The sequence below is a fragment of the Onychomys torridus genome, chromosome 16 (assembly GCF_903995425.1).
Source record: "Onychomys torridus chromosome 16, mOncTor1.1, whole genome shotgun sequence".
NCBI lineage: Eukaryota > Metazoa > Chordata > Mammalia > Rodentia > Cricetidae > Onychomys > Onychomys torridus.
In genome coordinates this window covers 49,011,331-49,029,121 of record NC_050458.1, presented here as the reverse complement: position 1 = coordinate 49,029,121, position 17,791 = coordinate 49,011,331, and the positions used below count along the sequence as shown (strand labels likewise).

At 48.9% G+C, this 17,791-nt stretch overlaps 1 protein-coding gene across 1 annotated transcript in view; it reads right to left on the bottom strand.

The window, feature by feature from the left end:
* The window catches only part of Parvb (parvin beta), a 93,532-nt gene extending 76,078 nt beyond the window's left edge, over positions 1–17,454 (bottom strand). Inside the window, exon 1 of the mRNA XM_036208762.1 lies at positions 17,120–17,454. Within this exon, the coding sequence (XP_036064655.1) occupies positions 17,120–17,375 (256 nt within the window). The 5' untranslated portion in view covers positions 17,376–17,454. The remainder of the gene's footprint in view (positions 1–17,119) is intronic.
* Positions 17,455–17,791: the final 337 nt, after the last annotated feature.

Sequence of the window (17,791 nt, the reverse complement as noted above, 5' to 3'; positions counted from 1 at the left end):
GACAACATTCTCTCCCCCTGGCAAAAGGCTTTCAAGCAGCAGCACAGGAAGTTGGAAAGTGTCCTCCCTGTCCCCATGAGGGACATTCCAGCTCATCTCTGTAGAAGCCCACACCTGGACCAAGTTACCCTGGGAAAGAGATGGCAGAGATGCGCCCTGGGCACCCAGCTCCAGTCCCTGCTGATTGCTCATACTCAAGCCTTCCTGTAGGAAAGCAGCTACCCAAATACGCCATGCTGGGTGGCCCCATTGTATTCTTATGGCTTCTCTCCAAAGACCAGCCTTTTCCTCTCTTCTGGCATTTCTTCTCCCTCTTCTCCCTCTGTGGGCAGAGTGGGGAGGTATGGTGGTTTGAAAGAAAATGCCCCCCCCCCATAGGCTCATAAGGAGCGACACTGTTTGGAGTGTGGCCTTGTTGGAGGAAGTACTCCTGGGGATGGAATGCTGAGGTCTCAGATGCTCAATCCCGGTCCAGTGTTGCTCTCTTCCTGCTGCCTGCGGATCCAGATGTAGAACTTTCAGCTACCTCTCCAGCACCACGGCTGCCTGCTCACTGCCATGATTCCCACCATGTTAATGGACTAATCTCTGAACTGTAAGCCAGCCCCAATTAAATGTCTTCCTTTATAAGAGTTGCTGTGGTCATGGCGTCTCTTCACAGCCACAGAAACCCTAAGGCAGGAGGGGTGGCAATGGGCTGATGGTGAGATGCTAACAGAAGGATGCGGGCACCTGTGTGACTCCTGTGACACCCCCCACCCCAAGGCCTTATGTTAAAATCCACAAGCTGTGGAAGCCCATAAAGACCTCCTCACCCTCTGCAGGAGGCCAAGGCTGACATTTTCCCCTCTCTCATCTCTGGATCCAGCCAGTAGGCTGTCAGCAGTCACTGGTGTCCAATGACTGTGTTGAGAAATCATCAGAGATAAAGACTTCAAAACCACATAGACCTGCGACCCTGTAGTTCTGGATGTCATTAAGTCTAAACCCAGGCTGTCTGCAGGGCTGAAGCCCTTGGGAGAACCACCACAGGGTGCTTCGGCAGCTCCCCACTCCCTCACCCTGTGCATTTCAGTTCCTCAACTCTGCTTCCCTCAGCAGCTCCCTCTCTGGCTGCCCTCTCACTCTCCTCCAACAAGAACCTGTGGGGCTGGGGCTGGAGAGATGGCTCAGAGGTGAAGAGCACTGGCTGGTCTTCCAGAGGTCCTGAGTTCAGTTCCCAGCACCCACATGGTGGCTCACAGCCATCTGTAATGAGATCTGGTACCCTCTTCTGGCCTGCAGACATACGTGCAGGAAGAACACTGTATAAATAATAAATAAAAATCTTAAATAAAATAAAATAAAATAAAATAAAATAAAATAAAATAAAAAGAACCTGCAGGCCCGGGGACAGCTCAGCGGCAGGGCATTTGCCCAACATGTGAGAGGCCCTGGGTTTGATCCCCAATGATGAAAAAAATAAAGGAAAAAAAAAAGCAAGAGGAAACGGGGTGGGGAGGAAGGAAGGGGTCAATAAACGGGCTCAGCAGATAAAGGTGATTGCTGACAAGCCTGACAACTTGAGTTCAATCCCTGGGACCGACATGGTGGGAGAGAACAGACTGAATCATAATAAAGGGAAAGAGAAAGGCTACCAAGCCCAGTGGTACAGGTTTGAATCCAAAATGCCTCCTGTGACAGAGACTAATGGGCTTTGGGCAATGGCTGGACCCTGGGGTTCTGTCCTAATAAAATCACCCCCTTAATGAAATGATCACATAGATTATTGGGGGTACCTGTCTGAGGGGAGATCTTGCTCACTGAAGAGACCTTGTCCTAGCCATGGGAGCATCTCTCTGCTTTCTGGCCACTGTGAAGTAAGCATCCCTGCTCTACCAGGCCCTTCCCATGATGCACTGCATCTCCACAGGACCATAAACAACAGGATCAAGTGGCTGCTGGCTGAAACCCATCTCCAGAATAAATCTGACCTTACCTTAGATGCTTCTCAGTTGTTCTGTCACAGCAGCAACAGCCTGACTAACACCACCAGGGACCAGGGCCCACACTGTGTCCACTGAAAGTCACCTAACACCACCAGGGACCAGGGACCACACTGTGTGCACTGAAAGTCACCTAACACCACCAGGGACCAGGGACCACACTGTGTGCACTGAAAGTCACCTAATACCCAGAGACCAGTGACCACACTGTGCGCACGGAAAGTCAGCTAACACCAGGGACCAGTGACCACACTGTGCGCACTGAAAGTCAGCTAAAACCAGGGACCAGGGACCACACTGTGTGCACTGAAAGTCAGCTAACACCACCAGGGACCAGTAACCACACTGAAAGTCTACTAACACCAGTGACCCAGGACCACACTGTGTACACTAAAAATCCACGCTCATCACCCCCACTCACAAGCCTTAATTTAATGACATCTTCAGACCCCTCTGACCACATAAGATCCACAAGGGCTTGGGCTCTGGGGTGAAGACATCTTTGGGATTGACCACACTTGATTTTTTATTCATTTCAAGATAATTTCTCTTGTGTCCGTGCAGGGTGGAATGGAAGACTGGACCCAGGCAGCTGCATTCTGCTACCAGAGCATGTCCTGATTCTCCCTGACCATTGCCTGGTCAGTCCTGCAGGCCCCAAAATTCTCCTTGGCTCAGAGCCCTGACTGCCCTGCCCCATCTCCTTTCTCCAGAGCCTTCTGCCTGTCATTTATATGGCATGCCTTCTGCAACATTTGGCATTGTGGTGGCATACATATCGCTTCAGTGTGCATTTACAGCCCCTTTTCTTCTGAGTTGAAATTTACAACTCAGTTGAAATTTACACACCATGACATACATTAATTTTAAGCACACCTTCAACGAGCATTAGCAGGTAGGTGTGCCTGCACATCCTAAACCCTTCTCATGATAGAAAATGCCCCACCCACTCTGCCCCTCTGCTTCTCAGTCCCTGTGAAGATGAGCAGATTCACCTAACTACACCCCTCCATCATGATGCCCTGCCTCACCACAGACATCCCCTAGGTGGTCCCCCAGAGTGGCCTGTCTTGCAGACCTTTCTGGAATACCTGTTCCTTCAGTGCTGGATGCTTCAGCTGGGTAGAGAGCGTTACTGAGTGTCGATGCCACTGGGTGTATTCCTTGTCACTACCTGCCTATGAATAGTCATCCATCCATTAGGTCTTCCATTGCTGCTGGGCTCAGGAGCTGTTGCTGGGTTTCTATGTCTTTTTCAGAACACACGTGTCTGTTAGGTTTGAGTAAAGACATCTGAGAAGGAATCACCAGAGCAGAAGGAGGATGCAGCTTCCATTTTCAAGAAAATCAAGGGCTAGGAAGATGTCTCAGAGAGTAAAGGTGGTTGCTGCCAAGCCTGACAGCCTGAGTTCAAGCCCTGGAACCCATATGGAGGAAGGAGAGAATGACTCCTGAAAGCTGTTTTCTGATATCTATATATAGCCCACCCTACACACACACATACAGATGGATGGATGGATGGATGGATGGATGGATGGATGGATGGATCAATGGATGTATAGATGATGGATGGATGAAGGATAGATGGATAGATGGTGGATGGATGGATAGATGATGGATGATAGATGGATGGATGGATGGGTGGATGGATGGATGGATGGATGGATGATGGATGGGTGGATGGATGGGTAGACAATGGATGGATGATGGATAGATGATAGATAGATGATAGATGATGAATGGATAAATGATAGATGTATAGATGATGGATGGATAGACTGATGAATGGGAGGATGAGTGGATGATGGATGGATGTATAGATGATGGATGGATGAATGGATGAGTAGATAATGGAAAGATGGATGATAGATGGATGTATAGGTGATGGATGGATGAATGGATGATGGATAGATAGATGATGGATGGATGGATGGATGGATAAGTAGATGATAGAAAGATAGATGATGGATGGATGGATAGTTGATGGATGAATAGATGATGGGTAGATGGATAGATGATGGATGAGTAGATAATGGATAGACAGATGATGGATGGATAGGTGATGGATGGGTGGATGGATGGATAGTCAGACAGACAGATGTAAGAAAACTATTTACAAGTCTCTTAGCAACCACACCTCCACCAATCTCTGCAGCATATAGAGCCACTCAGGAGGCCCCAGGATGCACCTCCTCTGAGCTCCCAGGAGTGATAATCATAGGTCTCCCCTCTTCAGTGCAGCATCTGCTATGACCCCCCTTGCTCTCCTGGGCTATGTACCTCTTTCTTATCCAGCTGCCATCTCTGCAGGTCTACAATGCCCACTCTAATGACTCCCAGTCCCCTTTACAGAAGAGGAGACTGAGGTATGGGACAGAGGTGGCTGTTTCCCAAAGCCAAAGTCCATCAGGGCTGATTCAAACCTCTAATACCAGTACCCCAACCACTGGGACACCTAGGCTTGAGCTTAATAAGTATAAATGACTGATGAGTATTTCCCATCATGGTTTCCCTGTGACACAGCTGACTCAGAAGCTCAGGCTAGTGGGAAGACATGTCCCAAGCCTCACGAAAGCAGACGACAAGATGCTACCAATGCCCCATGTTGCAGAAGGTGTAACATATAAATGACAAGCAGATGGCTCTGGAGAAAGGAAAGAGAGCAGGGTGGTCAGGGCTCTGAAACAAGGAGGATTGTGGGGCCTGCAGGATTGAGGCAGGCCCTCTTAGACAGTGGCTGGCTGCAGAATGAAATGACCAGGGTCCAGTCCTCCATACCACTCAGCACAGAATGCATGCAATTAGTCTCTTCCATGGCATCATCCTGACTCTCAGGCTATGTGTCACCAAAATGCCAGGGCTGGAGCTAGTAAGGGAAGAGTATCCAGTAAGGTCATAGCTCCAGCTGAAGGGTATGAGAGACCTGCAGGTTGTGAGACCCTCACCTCACCCAGCCTCTGCTCCCCCACAAGACAGGAGTCACTTTCCAGCCCGTGAGAAGCAACATAAGGCACCATGCATTGATGTAGATATAATAGGATGAAAGGGTAGATTAAGGAACTTACTTCTAAAGAACAACAACTCGTTTAAAATGTTTTACATTGGTATAGATTTTAGTCTATTGATACAAACTTACAGTTAATTTTGTTATACTGTGTATATTTCTACTCTTGTTTAAGGTATAATGTTTGTATAGCTCATTTAAAATTGTAATGGATAATTAAAAATAGATTAATAATTAATCATCTATGATAACCATACTCATAGCCATGTTAGTTAAGTCTTCTAGGTATACATAGAGATATTTCAGATAGGTAATCTTCAAACACTTCAAAGACCAGAATATGGCATTTAAAATATTTTTAAAATTTAGACTTTCTAGACAGTGAGACATGTCTGCTCCTGGCAACACCAATTTACTTCAGAGAGGAGGATGGGCATTGAAGACACTTCATATCTTATCTTCACCTTGGCAAAAATAGCCATTTGAGCAAGAAACTGTTCTTGCCTGGACTGCTTGATCGACTGGACATGCAGGACCCATAGAAAGATGACCACTGAACTTTGCATGACAAAATGGTCCTTCAGGTTCCTGCTTCGCAGAAGAAACTGCCAAATATTCTACAGGACACTGAGAAAAATGACTGAAAGACTCTAGCCCTGTAGGCTGAAGACAAATGCCCCAACTTTACAAAGAAACATTAGGGGACTGTCCAGGCTGCCAGCTGTCTCTGTCTACTCTGCAAGACTCCCGAAAGTTGCTTGCATCCTTCTCCCAGTTCTCAGGTAATATTATATCCTTCTGAGGTCTTTGATGTGGTTGAAGACTAGATAGTTATAATTTTCTCAGTTATGATAAAAGATAAATTAGATATAAAACCTTGGACTCACAAATATAAGATAGATAGGATATCTTCTTTAATATTGTAACTGTAATGCTTGCTTGATAATTGTTTTGTTATATGTAATTTTACTATGTAAAAGTTAAAACCTTCCTTAAAAAAAAAAAAGAAAGAAAAAGAAAAGGGGAAGTGCTGTGGATATCGCTCTGTGTAAATAAAATTCTGATTGGCCAGTGGCCAGGCAGGAAGTATAGGCGGGACAAGAGAGAAGAGAATTCTGGGAGGTAAAAGGCTGGAGAGAGGCTGCCAGCCACCGCCATGACAAGAAAGAAATAAGGTACTGGTAAGCCACGAGCCATGTGGTAAAGTATAGATTAATAGAAATGGGTTAATTGAAGATAGAAGAAGTAGATAACAAGAAGCCTGCCACAGCCATACAATTTGTAAACAATGTAAGTTTCTGTGTGTTTATTTGGTTGGTTCTGAGCATCTATGGGCCTTGCGGATGAGAGAGATTTGTCCTGACTTTGGGCCAGGCAGGAAAACTCCAACTACAATGCATGAGGTGAGCATGGACCAGGAATGTCAGAGGACCCTGAGTCTCAGTGGCACTGTGATTGTGACCACTTGGCTTCTGTTCTGGCTTGTTTGGTTTTTAATTCTCTTGCTCTTTCTCTTGTGACTTAGGTAGTCTTCTATCAAGAATAAACACACACACACACACACACACACACACATACATATAAATATAAACATAAATACACACACTTATATACATTCACATCGTGACAGTTGGTTTTAATTGTCAACTTGCCACAATCTAGAATCACCTGGAAGGTCTCAATGAGGGACTGTCTGGTCCAGGTTGGCCTTTGGGCATGTCTGTGGGAAGATTGTCTTGATCACCTTAATTGAGGTAAGGAGACCCAGCCCACTGTGAGTGGTGCCATTCCCTAGGTTTGGCCTGGACTGTAGGAGAGTAGAGAAATTGAGCTGAGCACTAAGGGTGCATGTATTCATTCTCTCTGCTCGTGACTGTGAATGTGATGTGGCCCGCTCTCTTGCCTTCCACATCATTATGAAGTTTCTAGAATTACAAGCCAAATAAACCTGTCTCCCTTGAGTCACTTTTCGTCAAGATATTTTTATCACTAAAACTAAAACACACATGCACACACAAATATACACATGCACACATACACACATAAATACACACATACACACATAAATACATACATACACACATAAATACACACATACACACATACACACATAAATACACACACACACATAAATACACACATACACACATAAATACACACATATACACATACACACATAAATACACACACACAAATACACACATACACACATAAATACACACATACACACATAAATACACACACATACACATAAATACACACATACACACATAAATACACACACATACACATAAATACACACATACACACATAAATACACACATACACACATAAATACACACATACACACATACACACATAAATACACACACACACAAATACACACATACACACATAAATACACACACACATACACACATAAATACACACATACACACATAAATACACACACATACACACATAAATACACACATACACACATAAATACACACATAAATACACACATACACACATAAATACACACATACACATACATACACACACAAATACACACATACACACATAAATACACACATACACACACACAGGGAGACGCATACATACACTTCAAGTACGGGTACCTATAATCCTTACTTTGAAAGATCATGTTAATTAAAAAGTGGAGGAAGAGGAGGAGAACAACAGCCAAGCTTTGGGCAGATGTCCCTCAAATCCATTGGTACTAAAATAGTCACCTACGCTACATGGGCTGAGCTGGAGGCCGCTCCGTCATATATTTAGAGCCTAGGTCCAGGGGTTCAGCTCCCTGCAGTAACCTGAGCCTTGGCCACCGAGCAGGCAGCTCAGGGTCACTGAACCAGACAGCTCTAGACTTAGGAGAACTAAGAGCTATCGTCGTCGTCATAGACTCTTTGACTTTGCGATGACTTAATATTAAGGCCTAGGTTTTGAGATTTGTAAATTTTTAAGTGAGAAGAAGCATACAGATGCATAACTTTTCTAAAGAGTGACACTTTTTAAAAAAGAATAAACTCTCAAGGTGACATGAAGAATGTGGGCTGGTTGACCAGCAAGGAAGAGTTCGAATAACAAAGTCAAGGTTGGTATTTGAGGAGGTCTAAGCTCGAGGACCCCTGTGTTCAACAATCAACACACACACAAGCCTAAGTGTAGTGGGTATTGTGTTCCCGGAAATATTGTGTGTTCCCCGAAATAAACAAATCTGGGGTCAGAGAACAGACAGCCACTAGAACAGAGCCAGAAATGGTGGCTAGAAAATGGGAAGAGCAAGCTATAGCAGAAGTTGGGCGGTGGTGGTACACACCTTTAATCCCAGCACTTGGGAGGAAGAGCTAGCCGGAGCTCTGAGTTCAAGGCCACTTTAGAAACAGCTAAGCATGGTGACCCACACCTTTAATCCCAGGGAGTGGGGGCAGAAAGAGAAAGGTAGATAAGGCATGAGGACCAGGAACTAAAGGAGTAAAGCATGTAGTTAGTTAAGCATTTGGTTAGTTAAGCATTTGGCTGGAGAAGTGTTCAGGCTTTGGAGCAACACAGTTCAGCTGAGATTCATTCTGGATGAGGACTCAGGGTTTCCAGTCTGAGGAAACAAGACCAGCTGAGGAACTGGCGAGGTGAGGTAACTGTGGCTTGTTCTGTGACTCTGATCTTCCAGCATTCACCCCAATAAATAAGGTTTGATTTTATTAATAAGAACCTTTAAGATTCATGCTACACCAAAGAAAGCCCTGGGGCTGCTAAGGATCCCTGACCCTTCTGGCTGGGCTGACAGCCTGTGGAAAGGCCCAGCACAGGGTTTGGAGGTATCTGCTGTTTTGCAAGCCTGTTGCCTATAGCACAGACGGAGGGGAGGGGGGGAGGCGTGCCGCGGAGGGCAAAGCAAAGAGAATGCTTCAGGGTCACAGCAGCTGAAAGCAATGTGCTTAGTTTTCACTGTCAATTTGACACACACTGGTTTGATTGTCAGTGGGGGATTCTCTGGATAAGATCGGCCTGTGGGTGTGTCTGTGTGGGACGTGCTGTGTCTGGGGGCAGGGAGTGCCTGCATGTACGTAAGTGTGCCTGGTGCCCAGGGATATCAGACGAGAGCATCAGATCCTCTGGAATTGGTGTTATGGATGGTTATGAGCTACCATGAGAGTGCCAGGAACCAAACCCAGTCCTTTGCAAGAGCAACCTATGCTCTTAACCACTGAACCATTGTGCTATCCCTGCAGGGCAGTGTTTCTCAACCTGTGGGATGTGACCCCTTGAAGTTACAAGAACCTTTCACAGAGGTCACCTAAGACCATCAGAAAACACTATTTTACATTACAATTCCTAACGGTAGCAAGATTACAGTTATGAAGTAGCAATGAAATAACTGTATGGTTGGGGGGTCACCACAACATGAGGGACTATATTAAAGGGTCACAGCATTAGGAAGGTTGAGAACCACTGCTGTAAGGGGATTGTCTTGGCTGCCTTACTTGATGTGGGAAGATCAGCCTGAAAGTGGGTAGTCCCATTCCCTGGCCCAGAGCCCTTGCCAGCTGAGGAATAAGTCCGTTTGCATTTTCTTTCTGCTCTGATCTGGCTGTGGCTAGAACGGCTTCAGATCCCTTCCTTGACTTCCCAGCCATGATGGCTGTAGCCCGCAGCAGTGACTGGGTCCCTGGATTATGTTTGTCAGGGTGTTTTACCAGAGCAACAGGAATGCAGCCAGAACAGAGTTCAGGTCCCAACACTCCTCCAGGCAGAGACTTCTACAACTCTGTCACCAGTATCCAACCACCTGTCGGATGGAGCAGTGAAGGCCTGGGCAGCCAGAGTTGCTGGAAAGATGGAGCCCGGGAAGAGGTTTCTGCTCCAGCAATACCACTCAGGTCGGGAGGCACTTGGTTCCCCAGGACCGTTTCTCTTAGGCTCCCACACACCCTCAGAAGTCTGTAACTGAGCTAAGTTTGCTCCCAAGCGGAACCCCACTTGACCCCCTGCTCTACCACCAGACCCAAAGTGTCACGTGTAAGCATTCGTCATTAAGTAACCCTGCTTAGCAGCCACCCTGGGCCGACAAGGCTTGTTGGCTCCTTCCTCGAATCCTATGGAAGATGCCCGCTATGGCTTCGGGATGGCGGACACTGAGACTGGTAGAGATGAGGCCACCCATCCCTGCAGCCAGGCTGTAAGCTGTGCACCCCCACAATACTGCCCTTGATGCCCAACAAGCTGCATCTCTACAAACCAACTCAGCAGAACAAGAGTTAGTGGCATTCATGTCTGCCTCCTTTCAACCTGACGTAAGAATGGAGGCGAGATCCCACAGCCGGGTGTGTGGGTCCCCACAGCACGAGCACTCTTGGGGCACAACTGATGCTACTTGCTCTAGACACAAATTCTTTCTCAGTCTGTATTTACTCCTAACCAGAAGTCCCTCTTTAGAATATGTGTTACTGAGAATTGATGATGCAGAGGCCGACAATAGATTGCTCATGTCTGCACTCTCTTACCCCAACAGCCATTAGCATAGACAAGATTAATACCATTAAGCCAAGTCAAGTTTATATTCCACTTCATAAGAGTGGGACGTTTTCCAGCCCAAACGTACTCTTTAGGTGTTTACTTTCCTAAAAAGTGAAGCATACAGTCAATGCGAAGAGAAGGATATGTTTTCTTCGAGTGCGCTTTTTTTTCCTTCTTTGTGATGAATCACGTATTTGCCGAGAAGAAAATAGCTAGGTACAGGGAGCTGACCTCGGTCAGCCACGGCAGGGTGGAATCAATCAAAAGAGCGCTTTAGAACCAGCGCGGCAAGTGTTGGCTCACTTTCGCTGTCTAAACACCCCCTAATTATTCTGAGGACTGGACAGGAGCCACGGGGTGAGCAGCTTCGGAGTGTTTGGTAAATACTAATTCCACCGAGGTGAGATGGGAATGCAAAACAGAGTTCCACTAAGGAGTACTGGGTTGGATACATGGTTGACTGGATCCTTCTGGGGAAACGATGACCTCGGTGTAGGAGAATCATGGAGTTAGAAGAGAAAGCGTAGCTCCGAAAGGTAGAGATCGAAAGAAGCACGGTTCTAGGGGCCAAGAAGCACCTCTTGCTCTGCTGAAGCCAGGTTTCCAAGAGATCCCGGGAAGCCGCCAAGAAAAGCAGCCGCTACAGATCAAGGCATTCCGGGGGAACACAGAATGCATGCGAACACTTGGAGGAAGCCTGGATTTAATTTTATGATCAGAAAAATAATGGCAAGAAACCCCATGCAGCCAACCACAGCTGCCATGAAACCCCCCTCATGTCCTCTCAGAGAGCTGCACAAGCCCCAGGGCGGGTGTTGCTCCTGGACCTAGCAACATCAGGAAAACAGGTGACAGACAGCTGGCTGCGTACTGGGGACCTCAGCTCAGAGAAGGGGAAGCTGGACAGGGACCCAGGACACAGGAGCTGCCTCCTTCCCAGCAAGATGGCCTGCTTAATGACCTTCTAGGGAAGAAAAGGGATAGGACTCAGCTCCGTGGTACCACAAGGGCTTAGCACGCTCACGGCCTTGTCTTCCATCCCCAGTACCCCGGGTTTGGAGGTTTGGAGAAAGGCTCTATGGACCAGTTTCTCTTCGTTAGCAGGGTCTCTAGAGCCTCACAGCTCCTTCTTCCTCTTTCCACTAGAACATTCTAGAAACCAAGCACACGTGCTCTCATTCCTCACCTGCTGACACCCACCTGCTCCCACCTCTCTTCCTACCCTCCTGAGGCTGTTACACTGAGGCCGACCCCACCTCTACCCACATCTCCACCAGTTTCCTCGCTATCCACTCCACAATGTGGCCTACAGGGCCACTAATGAATGTCACCCAAATAGGTCATTCTTGCTGAGCCCCAGGGCCTCCCTCTGTGGCTGACCATGGCCCCACATGCCATACCACAGCTCAGCCACAAGGTGGCCCCCCTGCAACTTCCCCAAAAGGGCCTGGTTGAGGGGGTCTTCTCTGGGGACTCGCCGCTTCCTCTGACTAATTTATAGTCACCTTCTGTTCTCACGTGTCCTGGTTAGGTTTCATCATCAGGTTGACACAATCCGGGAAGAGGGAACCTTAATTGAAGAACTGCTCCAATCAAATTGACCTGTGTGGTCCTCGTCTGTGAGAGAAAGGTCTGGATTGATGATTGACACAGGAGTCTCGGGACCTGTATGAGCTAGCTGAACTAGAGCCAGCAAGTGAGCCAATGAAAGCAGGGCTCCTCTGTGGTCCCTGCTTTAGCTCCTGCCTCAACTTCCCTCAATGATGCACCGTGACCCGGAAGTGTAAGCCAAATAAACTCTCAAATCTAGCAGTGTATCCCCAAGATCCCCTCACCCCGCCCCCGACCAGGCCTTGCAGTCCTAAGTACCAGCCTGAGCCAGGTTGGCTCCTGAGGTCCCCAGGACACAGCCAGCTGTCTGTCACCTGTTTCCTGATGTATTCAGGTCTAGGAGCAACACTCCCTCTGGGCCTCAGGGGACAGTGGCTTCCCGGCCCCTTCTCCTACTAGGGCCCACTGGGATGTGGGAGGATTTGGTTACATTTTCTTTCTTCCTGCATAGCACCGAGTAATTTCAGAAGTGTGGGGCTAGGGAAGCCGCTCAGTGGGTAGAGTGCTTTGCCTGGCAGCGTGCACAAGGCCCAGGGTTAGACAGACTCTCAGCACCACGTGAGGCAGGCAGAGTGGCCCACAGACGCAGAGGAAACTTAGCCCGACAGTGAGTACAGGGAGCCAGTGTGAAAAGTCTCAAGTACTTAGATTCTGCCCATGATTCTAGAAAAGACAAAAACTATGGAGATTGTTTAAAAAAAAAAAAAAAAATCCAAGAGTTTAGGGGCCTTTGGGGAAGGGCGGGTTGGGCAAGCAGGGCAGAGAGGAAAAGGATCTTGGGACAGTGGCATTGCCAGGTGACCAGGCAGCAGGGATCCTTCATTCTATCTACATTGTCCCAACATTCAGGATGAGAGCAGCCCCACTGTCAATGATGGGCTTCGAGACAAAAACTTAGGCTGGTTTAGGACTGAGGTGAAGTCCCACACTGCCTGGAAGAATTGAGGGGGGTGTGAGGACACACACACCCCAGTCTTCATTCCATTTTGCTAGGAATCAAAAGTGCATGTAGATAGATAGATAGATAGATAGATAGATAGATAGATAGATAGATGATAGACAGACAGATAGAAAATTGGCTGATACATACATTGACAGATGATAGATAATAGATATAGACAATTGATAAAGTAGATAGTTGATAGATTATATAACTATATAGTATAATGTATCATACATTATATACGTGTGTCTCAAGGCAACTGGGGACTAGAAACTTCTTATCCACTCATAGTCTGGTGACCTGGGCTCTCTGAGAAACCCCAACGCTGGTCCCTGGGGAGTAGTGCCTACCCTTAGAAGCCTGTCCCAAAAGCAGAAGGGCCTCCTGGGGAGCTGAACCTGTCTCCCTATCACCCAGCTGTGCCTCACTGGAGGACAGCTGTGCCTCTAGGACTGTAAACAGCTGCAGCTGCAGTCCCTGCCCCATCCTAGGACCCCTGGGCCTTTCCTCCTACAACCAAGAGGGACCCTGTGTGGGACATCTTTCCTCAGCACCTCCCCCCACCCCCATACCCTGGCTTCCAAAGGTTTGAAGCTGGCTCCTGACCTCTCAGGACACAGACTCAAGACTCTCCATGGGGAAGCCCGAGTGTTGTGGGCGTTCCCTTCCGTTTTCCAGTGTGCACAGTTAGTCACACTTCCCTTTTCTGACCAGGCCACCCAATGACACCATAGTGCCTCTACTGGGCTGAATCACGCCCCGTTCATTCTTTGACACTTCCTGTGCTGGGCACTCTAGCACACCCCACCGCCTACCCCCACCCCCTGGAACATGATGGAACATTTATCCCCTCTTTGCTACTCGGCCAGGCAGGGTAAGGCTAAATGCCCATATGTCCCTGAACCTTGAATTTCACCAGCCATCCTTCCTCACTTCTGAGGTCCTCAGCTCAGGAAATGTCCAGAGGCCACCCTGGGCTGTCTGAGGAAGGAAGAGAAACAGCTAAGCATTTGGCTGGGAGGCTGGGAAGCCCCATACCCTCCCCCTGGTCATTCCCTAGCAGGCATCCATGCATAAACTCCCACGGCCCAAAGTCAAGGCTAAGAGCTGTCAGGAGGGCCAGTTGCCAAGGCAACAGGTCTGCAGAAACACTGGCAGCTCTCAACGCTCAATTATTCAAGACCTCATTACACAGTCTTCACATTTGCCCCTCCGTTCCTTCTCCACTCCCCAGAGGACCACATGGAAGCCATTCAGCCCTTCCAAGGTTGAGCCTTCCCTCCATTCCTGCCTCAGAGACCAATTAGGGTTTGTGGCTTTCTGGTTATTGGGGTGATAGGTACTCCAATCTTGAGAACGGAGGCAGAGGGCCCAGTTAACCCACCAGGGTGGCAACACCAGCAGAAGCAGCAGGCAGAGGGAGGTGATGGTGGGGTTCTGGGTGCATTTAAAGTGGGCCAGACTGGCCCTCTGTCTTCCGGACACACATGACCTCATACAAAGCAAAGCAGAGAAGCACTTAGGACTGGAAACTGAGGCCAGCTCATTACTTGTCTTGTGTCTCCCTCATGTTCCAACAGTATAAGTACAGTCTCAGAAAAGCTGCAACAGGGGCAGGGAAGGCCGCCCAGTCTGCAAAGTGCCTGCATGAGGACCAGAATTCCATCCCTGCACTGATGATTTTTAAAAAGTCAAAAGCCAAGTGTTGCTCGCCTGTAGTCTCAAGTCAGGGGAGGTGAAGACAGAGAGAGGACCTCCGGGCTTGCTGGTCCAAGTCAAAGAGCTCCAGGTTCAGTGAGAGACTTTGCCTCAAGAAACAAGATGGGGGCTGGAGAGATGGCTCAGAGGTTAAGAGCACTGGCTGCTCTTCCAGAGGTCCTGAGTTCAATTCCCAGCACCCACATGGTGGCTCACAACCATCTGTAATGAGATCTGGCACCCTCTTCTGTGTACATAATAAATAAATAAACAAACAAACAAATAATAATAAATAAATAAATAAATAAATAAAATCTTTAGAAAGAAAGAAACAAACAAACAAACAAACAAGATGGAACCCAGGTGCAGTGGCACACACCTTTAATCCCAGCACACAGAAGGCAAAACCAGGTTGGTCTCTTAAGTTCTAAGCCAGCCTGGTCTATATAACAAGTTTCAGGCCAGCCAGGGTAGATAGATAGGCAGGTAGGTAGGTAGATGGGTGGATAGATGGATGGATGGATGGATCAATCGAAATAGATAGATGGTAGATAGATAATGAGGAACATTGAGGAAGACACCCAATATGATGACCTCTAGCCTGTACATGCACACACACACACACACACACACACACACACACACACACACACACACGGAACACATGTAACCATTTACACACTCATATGTGCTTTTCTATGAGAGATTTTCTTGATTAGTTTTCATCCCCAACATCACCACCCCCATTCCAGGGCCCTCTGACAATTACAGCTTCGGATCATGGGACTTCCCATCAGCTTCCCCACTATGGCATCTACTCCCAGGGCCCTGAAGGATTGAGCCTCCCCTCTACTTTTGGAGGTCTGGGTGGCGGTATCCAAACCACATCAGATTCACATAGATGGTAAGCCACGAACAGGTGGCAACGCACTTGCAGTTCCCGATACAGGGGAGGCTGAGGCAGGGGAATCATCGCTTAAACCCAGGACTTGGAGCCCAGACTTGGTGACAGAGCATAAGCCCGACTCAAAAACAAAAACAAAACCAGGCGATGGGATGAGCAGAGGTCCATCATTGCCATGTCCTGTGAGAAAGGGAACTGACTTTAGACAGGACCACAATGACTAAACTACACCGGACGGACGGACGGACGGACGGACGAGAGGACAACCGATGACTCTCCACGAGACCTGATGGAGACGAACAGGAGTGCAAGCCGGCCTGTAGGGTCTACAATGGAAGATCTGAGAGGGGCGTGGGGAGGAGACCAGGCCTGCCTGCCCTCAGGAAACTGGACAATCTAGTTGGGTAAAGGGCAATGTGGGGTTGAAGGTCTGGGGAGGCAAGTCTGGGCCGGGTGTGGGGGCCACAGGATCTTCATGGGTTCTATCAAAGGGTAGGCAGTACCTCGCTTCCAGACAAGCTCTGCGTTTCCCTACATGTCCTGCCTTTCAAGATGCCTTGAAAGGCCAGAGTGAGTCTGCCCATAATTTAGGGCCTGGAGGCTCCTTTAAGGGTAAATACATCACCCCTGTCCTTCTGGCTCACAAGTTGTTTATTAATCACCTCGGGGACTGGCTTTCTAGGCATGGCTCCAGTGACTGGAGGAGACCCTCTGGGTAGCCTAACAGAGGATCCCTAGCCATCTAATCCCTAGGTAGTCGGCCCTGGAGCTCCTCTCTACCTGCCTTTCTCTCAGCAAGCCCCTCCCATTTCTGGTGAGCGCCAGGAACCTCAGCCCAAGGGCAAGAGCCTCCAGGCCAAAACAATAGAAAAGTCCGGAAAGTCTGTAAAGGGAGGTCGGGGAACTACGCTATGCTTAAGGCACTGGCCAGGGAGCAGAAGTTCCCTCCCTTGAAATTGTTTTTTTAAAGCTTAAAAAGTAAAAGGATGTCGTTTTTAAATTACTTTCCTGTGCAAGGGACATGACTGGGGGGACTGGGGTGGGGGTGGGGAGCTCGTAGCCCTGGTTCCAGGCTTCTCGGGCTCCTGGCCTGTGTGTCTTGTGCCCTTTCACTGACTCCCAGTTTAGAAACCAAGCCACGCGTGCCGGCATCAAGCAGCCAGCAGCCCGTCCTCTCCACCACGCATGTGTCCAATCACTGTGAAGAGAGTGTCACGCGACAAGGGTAGGCACGAGAACCATAGCATGCTCGGCCTGTGTCCAGAGCAGGGCGCCCGTCCTGGGCACCGGGCCAGCTCTGCAAAAGTCGCAGGGACAGGGACCGGCCTGTCCCAAAGGTCGCGGAGGGAGGACTCATTGGCGCTGCCGCCCAGGGGCGGGCAGGGAGCAGACACCCAGGGGACACCGCTGGGACCGGGCTGGCGCCAAGAGGACACGGGGGGCGCACTCACCCTCCCTGGTCTTCTTCTTCCTCGCCAGCGTGCCGCCCAACTTGCCCAGGAAAGATTCGTCCTTCTTCATCTTGGGGGCCCGCGGGGTGGGCGATCGCGGTGGCACGGAGGACATATGTGAGTGCGCGCCACCCACCGCTGGCCGGGGAGTGGCCAGGAGGGCGCGGCTGCGGCTTCCCCGCCCCTGCTTACTGACCTCGAGGTACCGCTGCTGCAGCTGAGCTCCACGCCCGCAACGCAGCAGGACCCTGCGCATGGTGCCAGGCACCACCGCCCCCCTTTTGTGCGGCCTCAGCGTGCTGGAAGCCCAGAATCAATTTGTCCCACAAATATGTAAAGTCAGCTCTTGAGTCTCTGCCAGGATCCCGGGCATCCCTTACTGGGTCGATGCTTGGTGTATAGTGAGTGAGTACTGAGTGCCTTTATGGGACAGTGGCCTCACAGAGTGACTCTTCCCCCAAGGCAAGCTCAGCCAAAGGCTTCCATGGGAGCCACCGGGCAGTTCCCGACAGGGAGGAAGAACGCAGGCCCAGGGAAGGATATTAGGCGAACATGGCCAGGTTTGAGTTGCACAAAATTGACTTGTTGCTGATCTGAGAATAGGAGATGGTGAACAGGGATGCGCTCAGGCAGGGAGGTCTGCTAGAAGGGAAGTGAAAGGGTTTCTAGAGA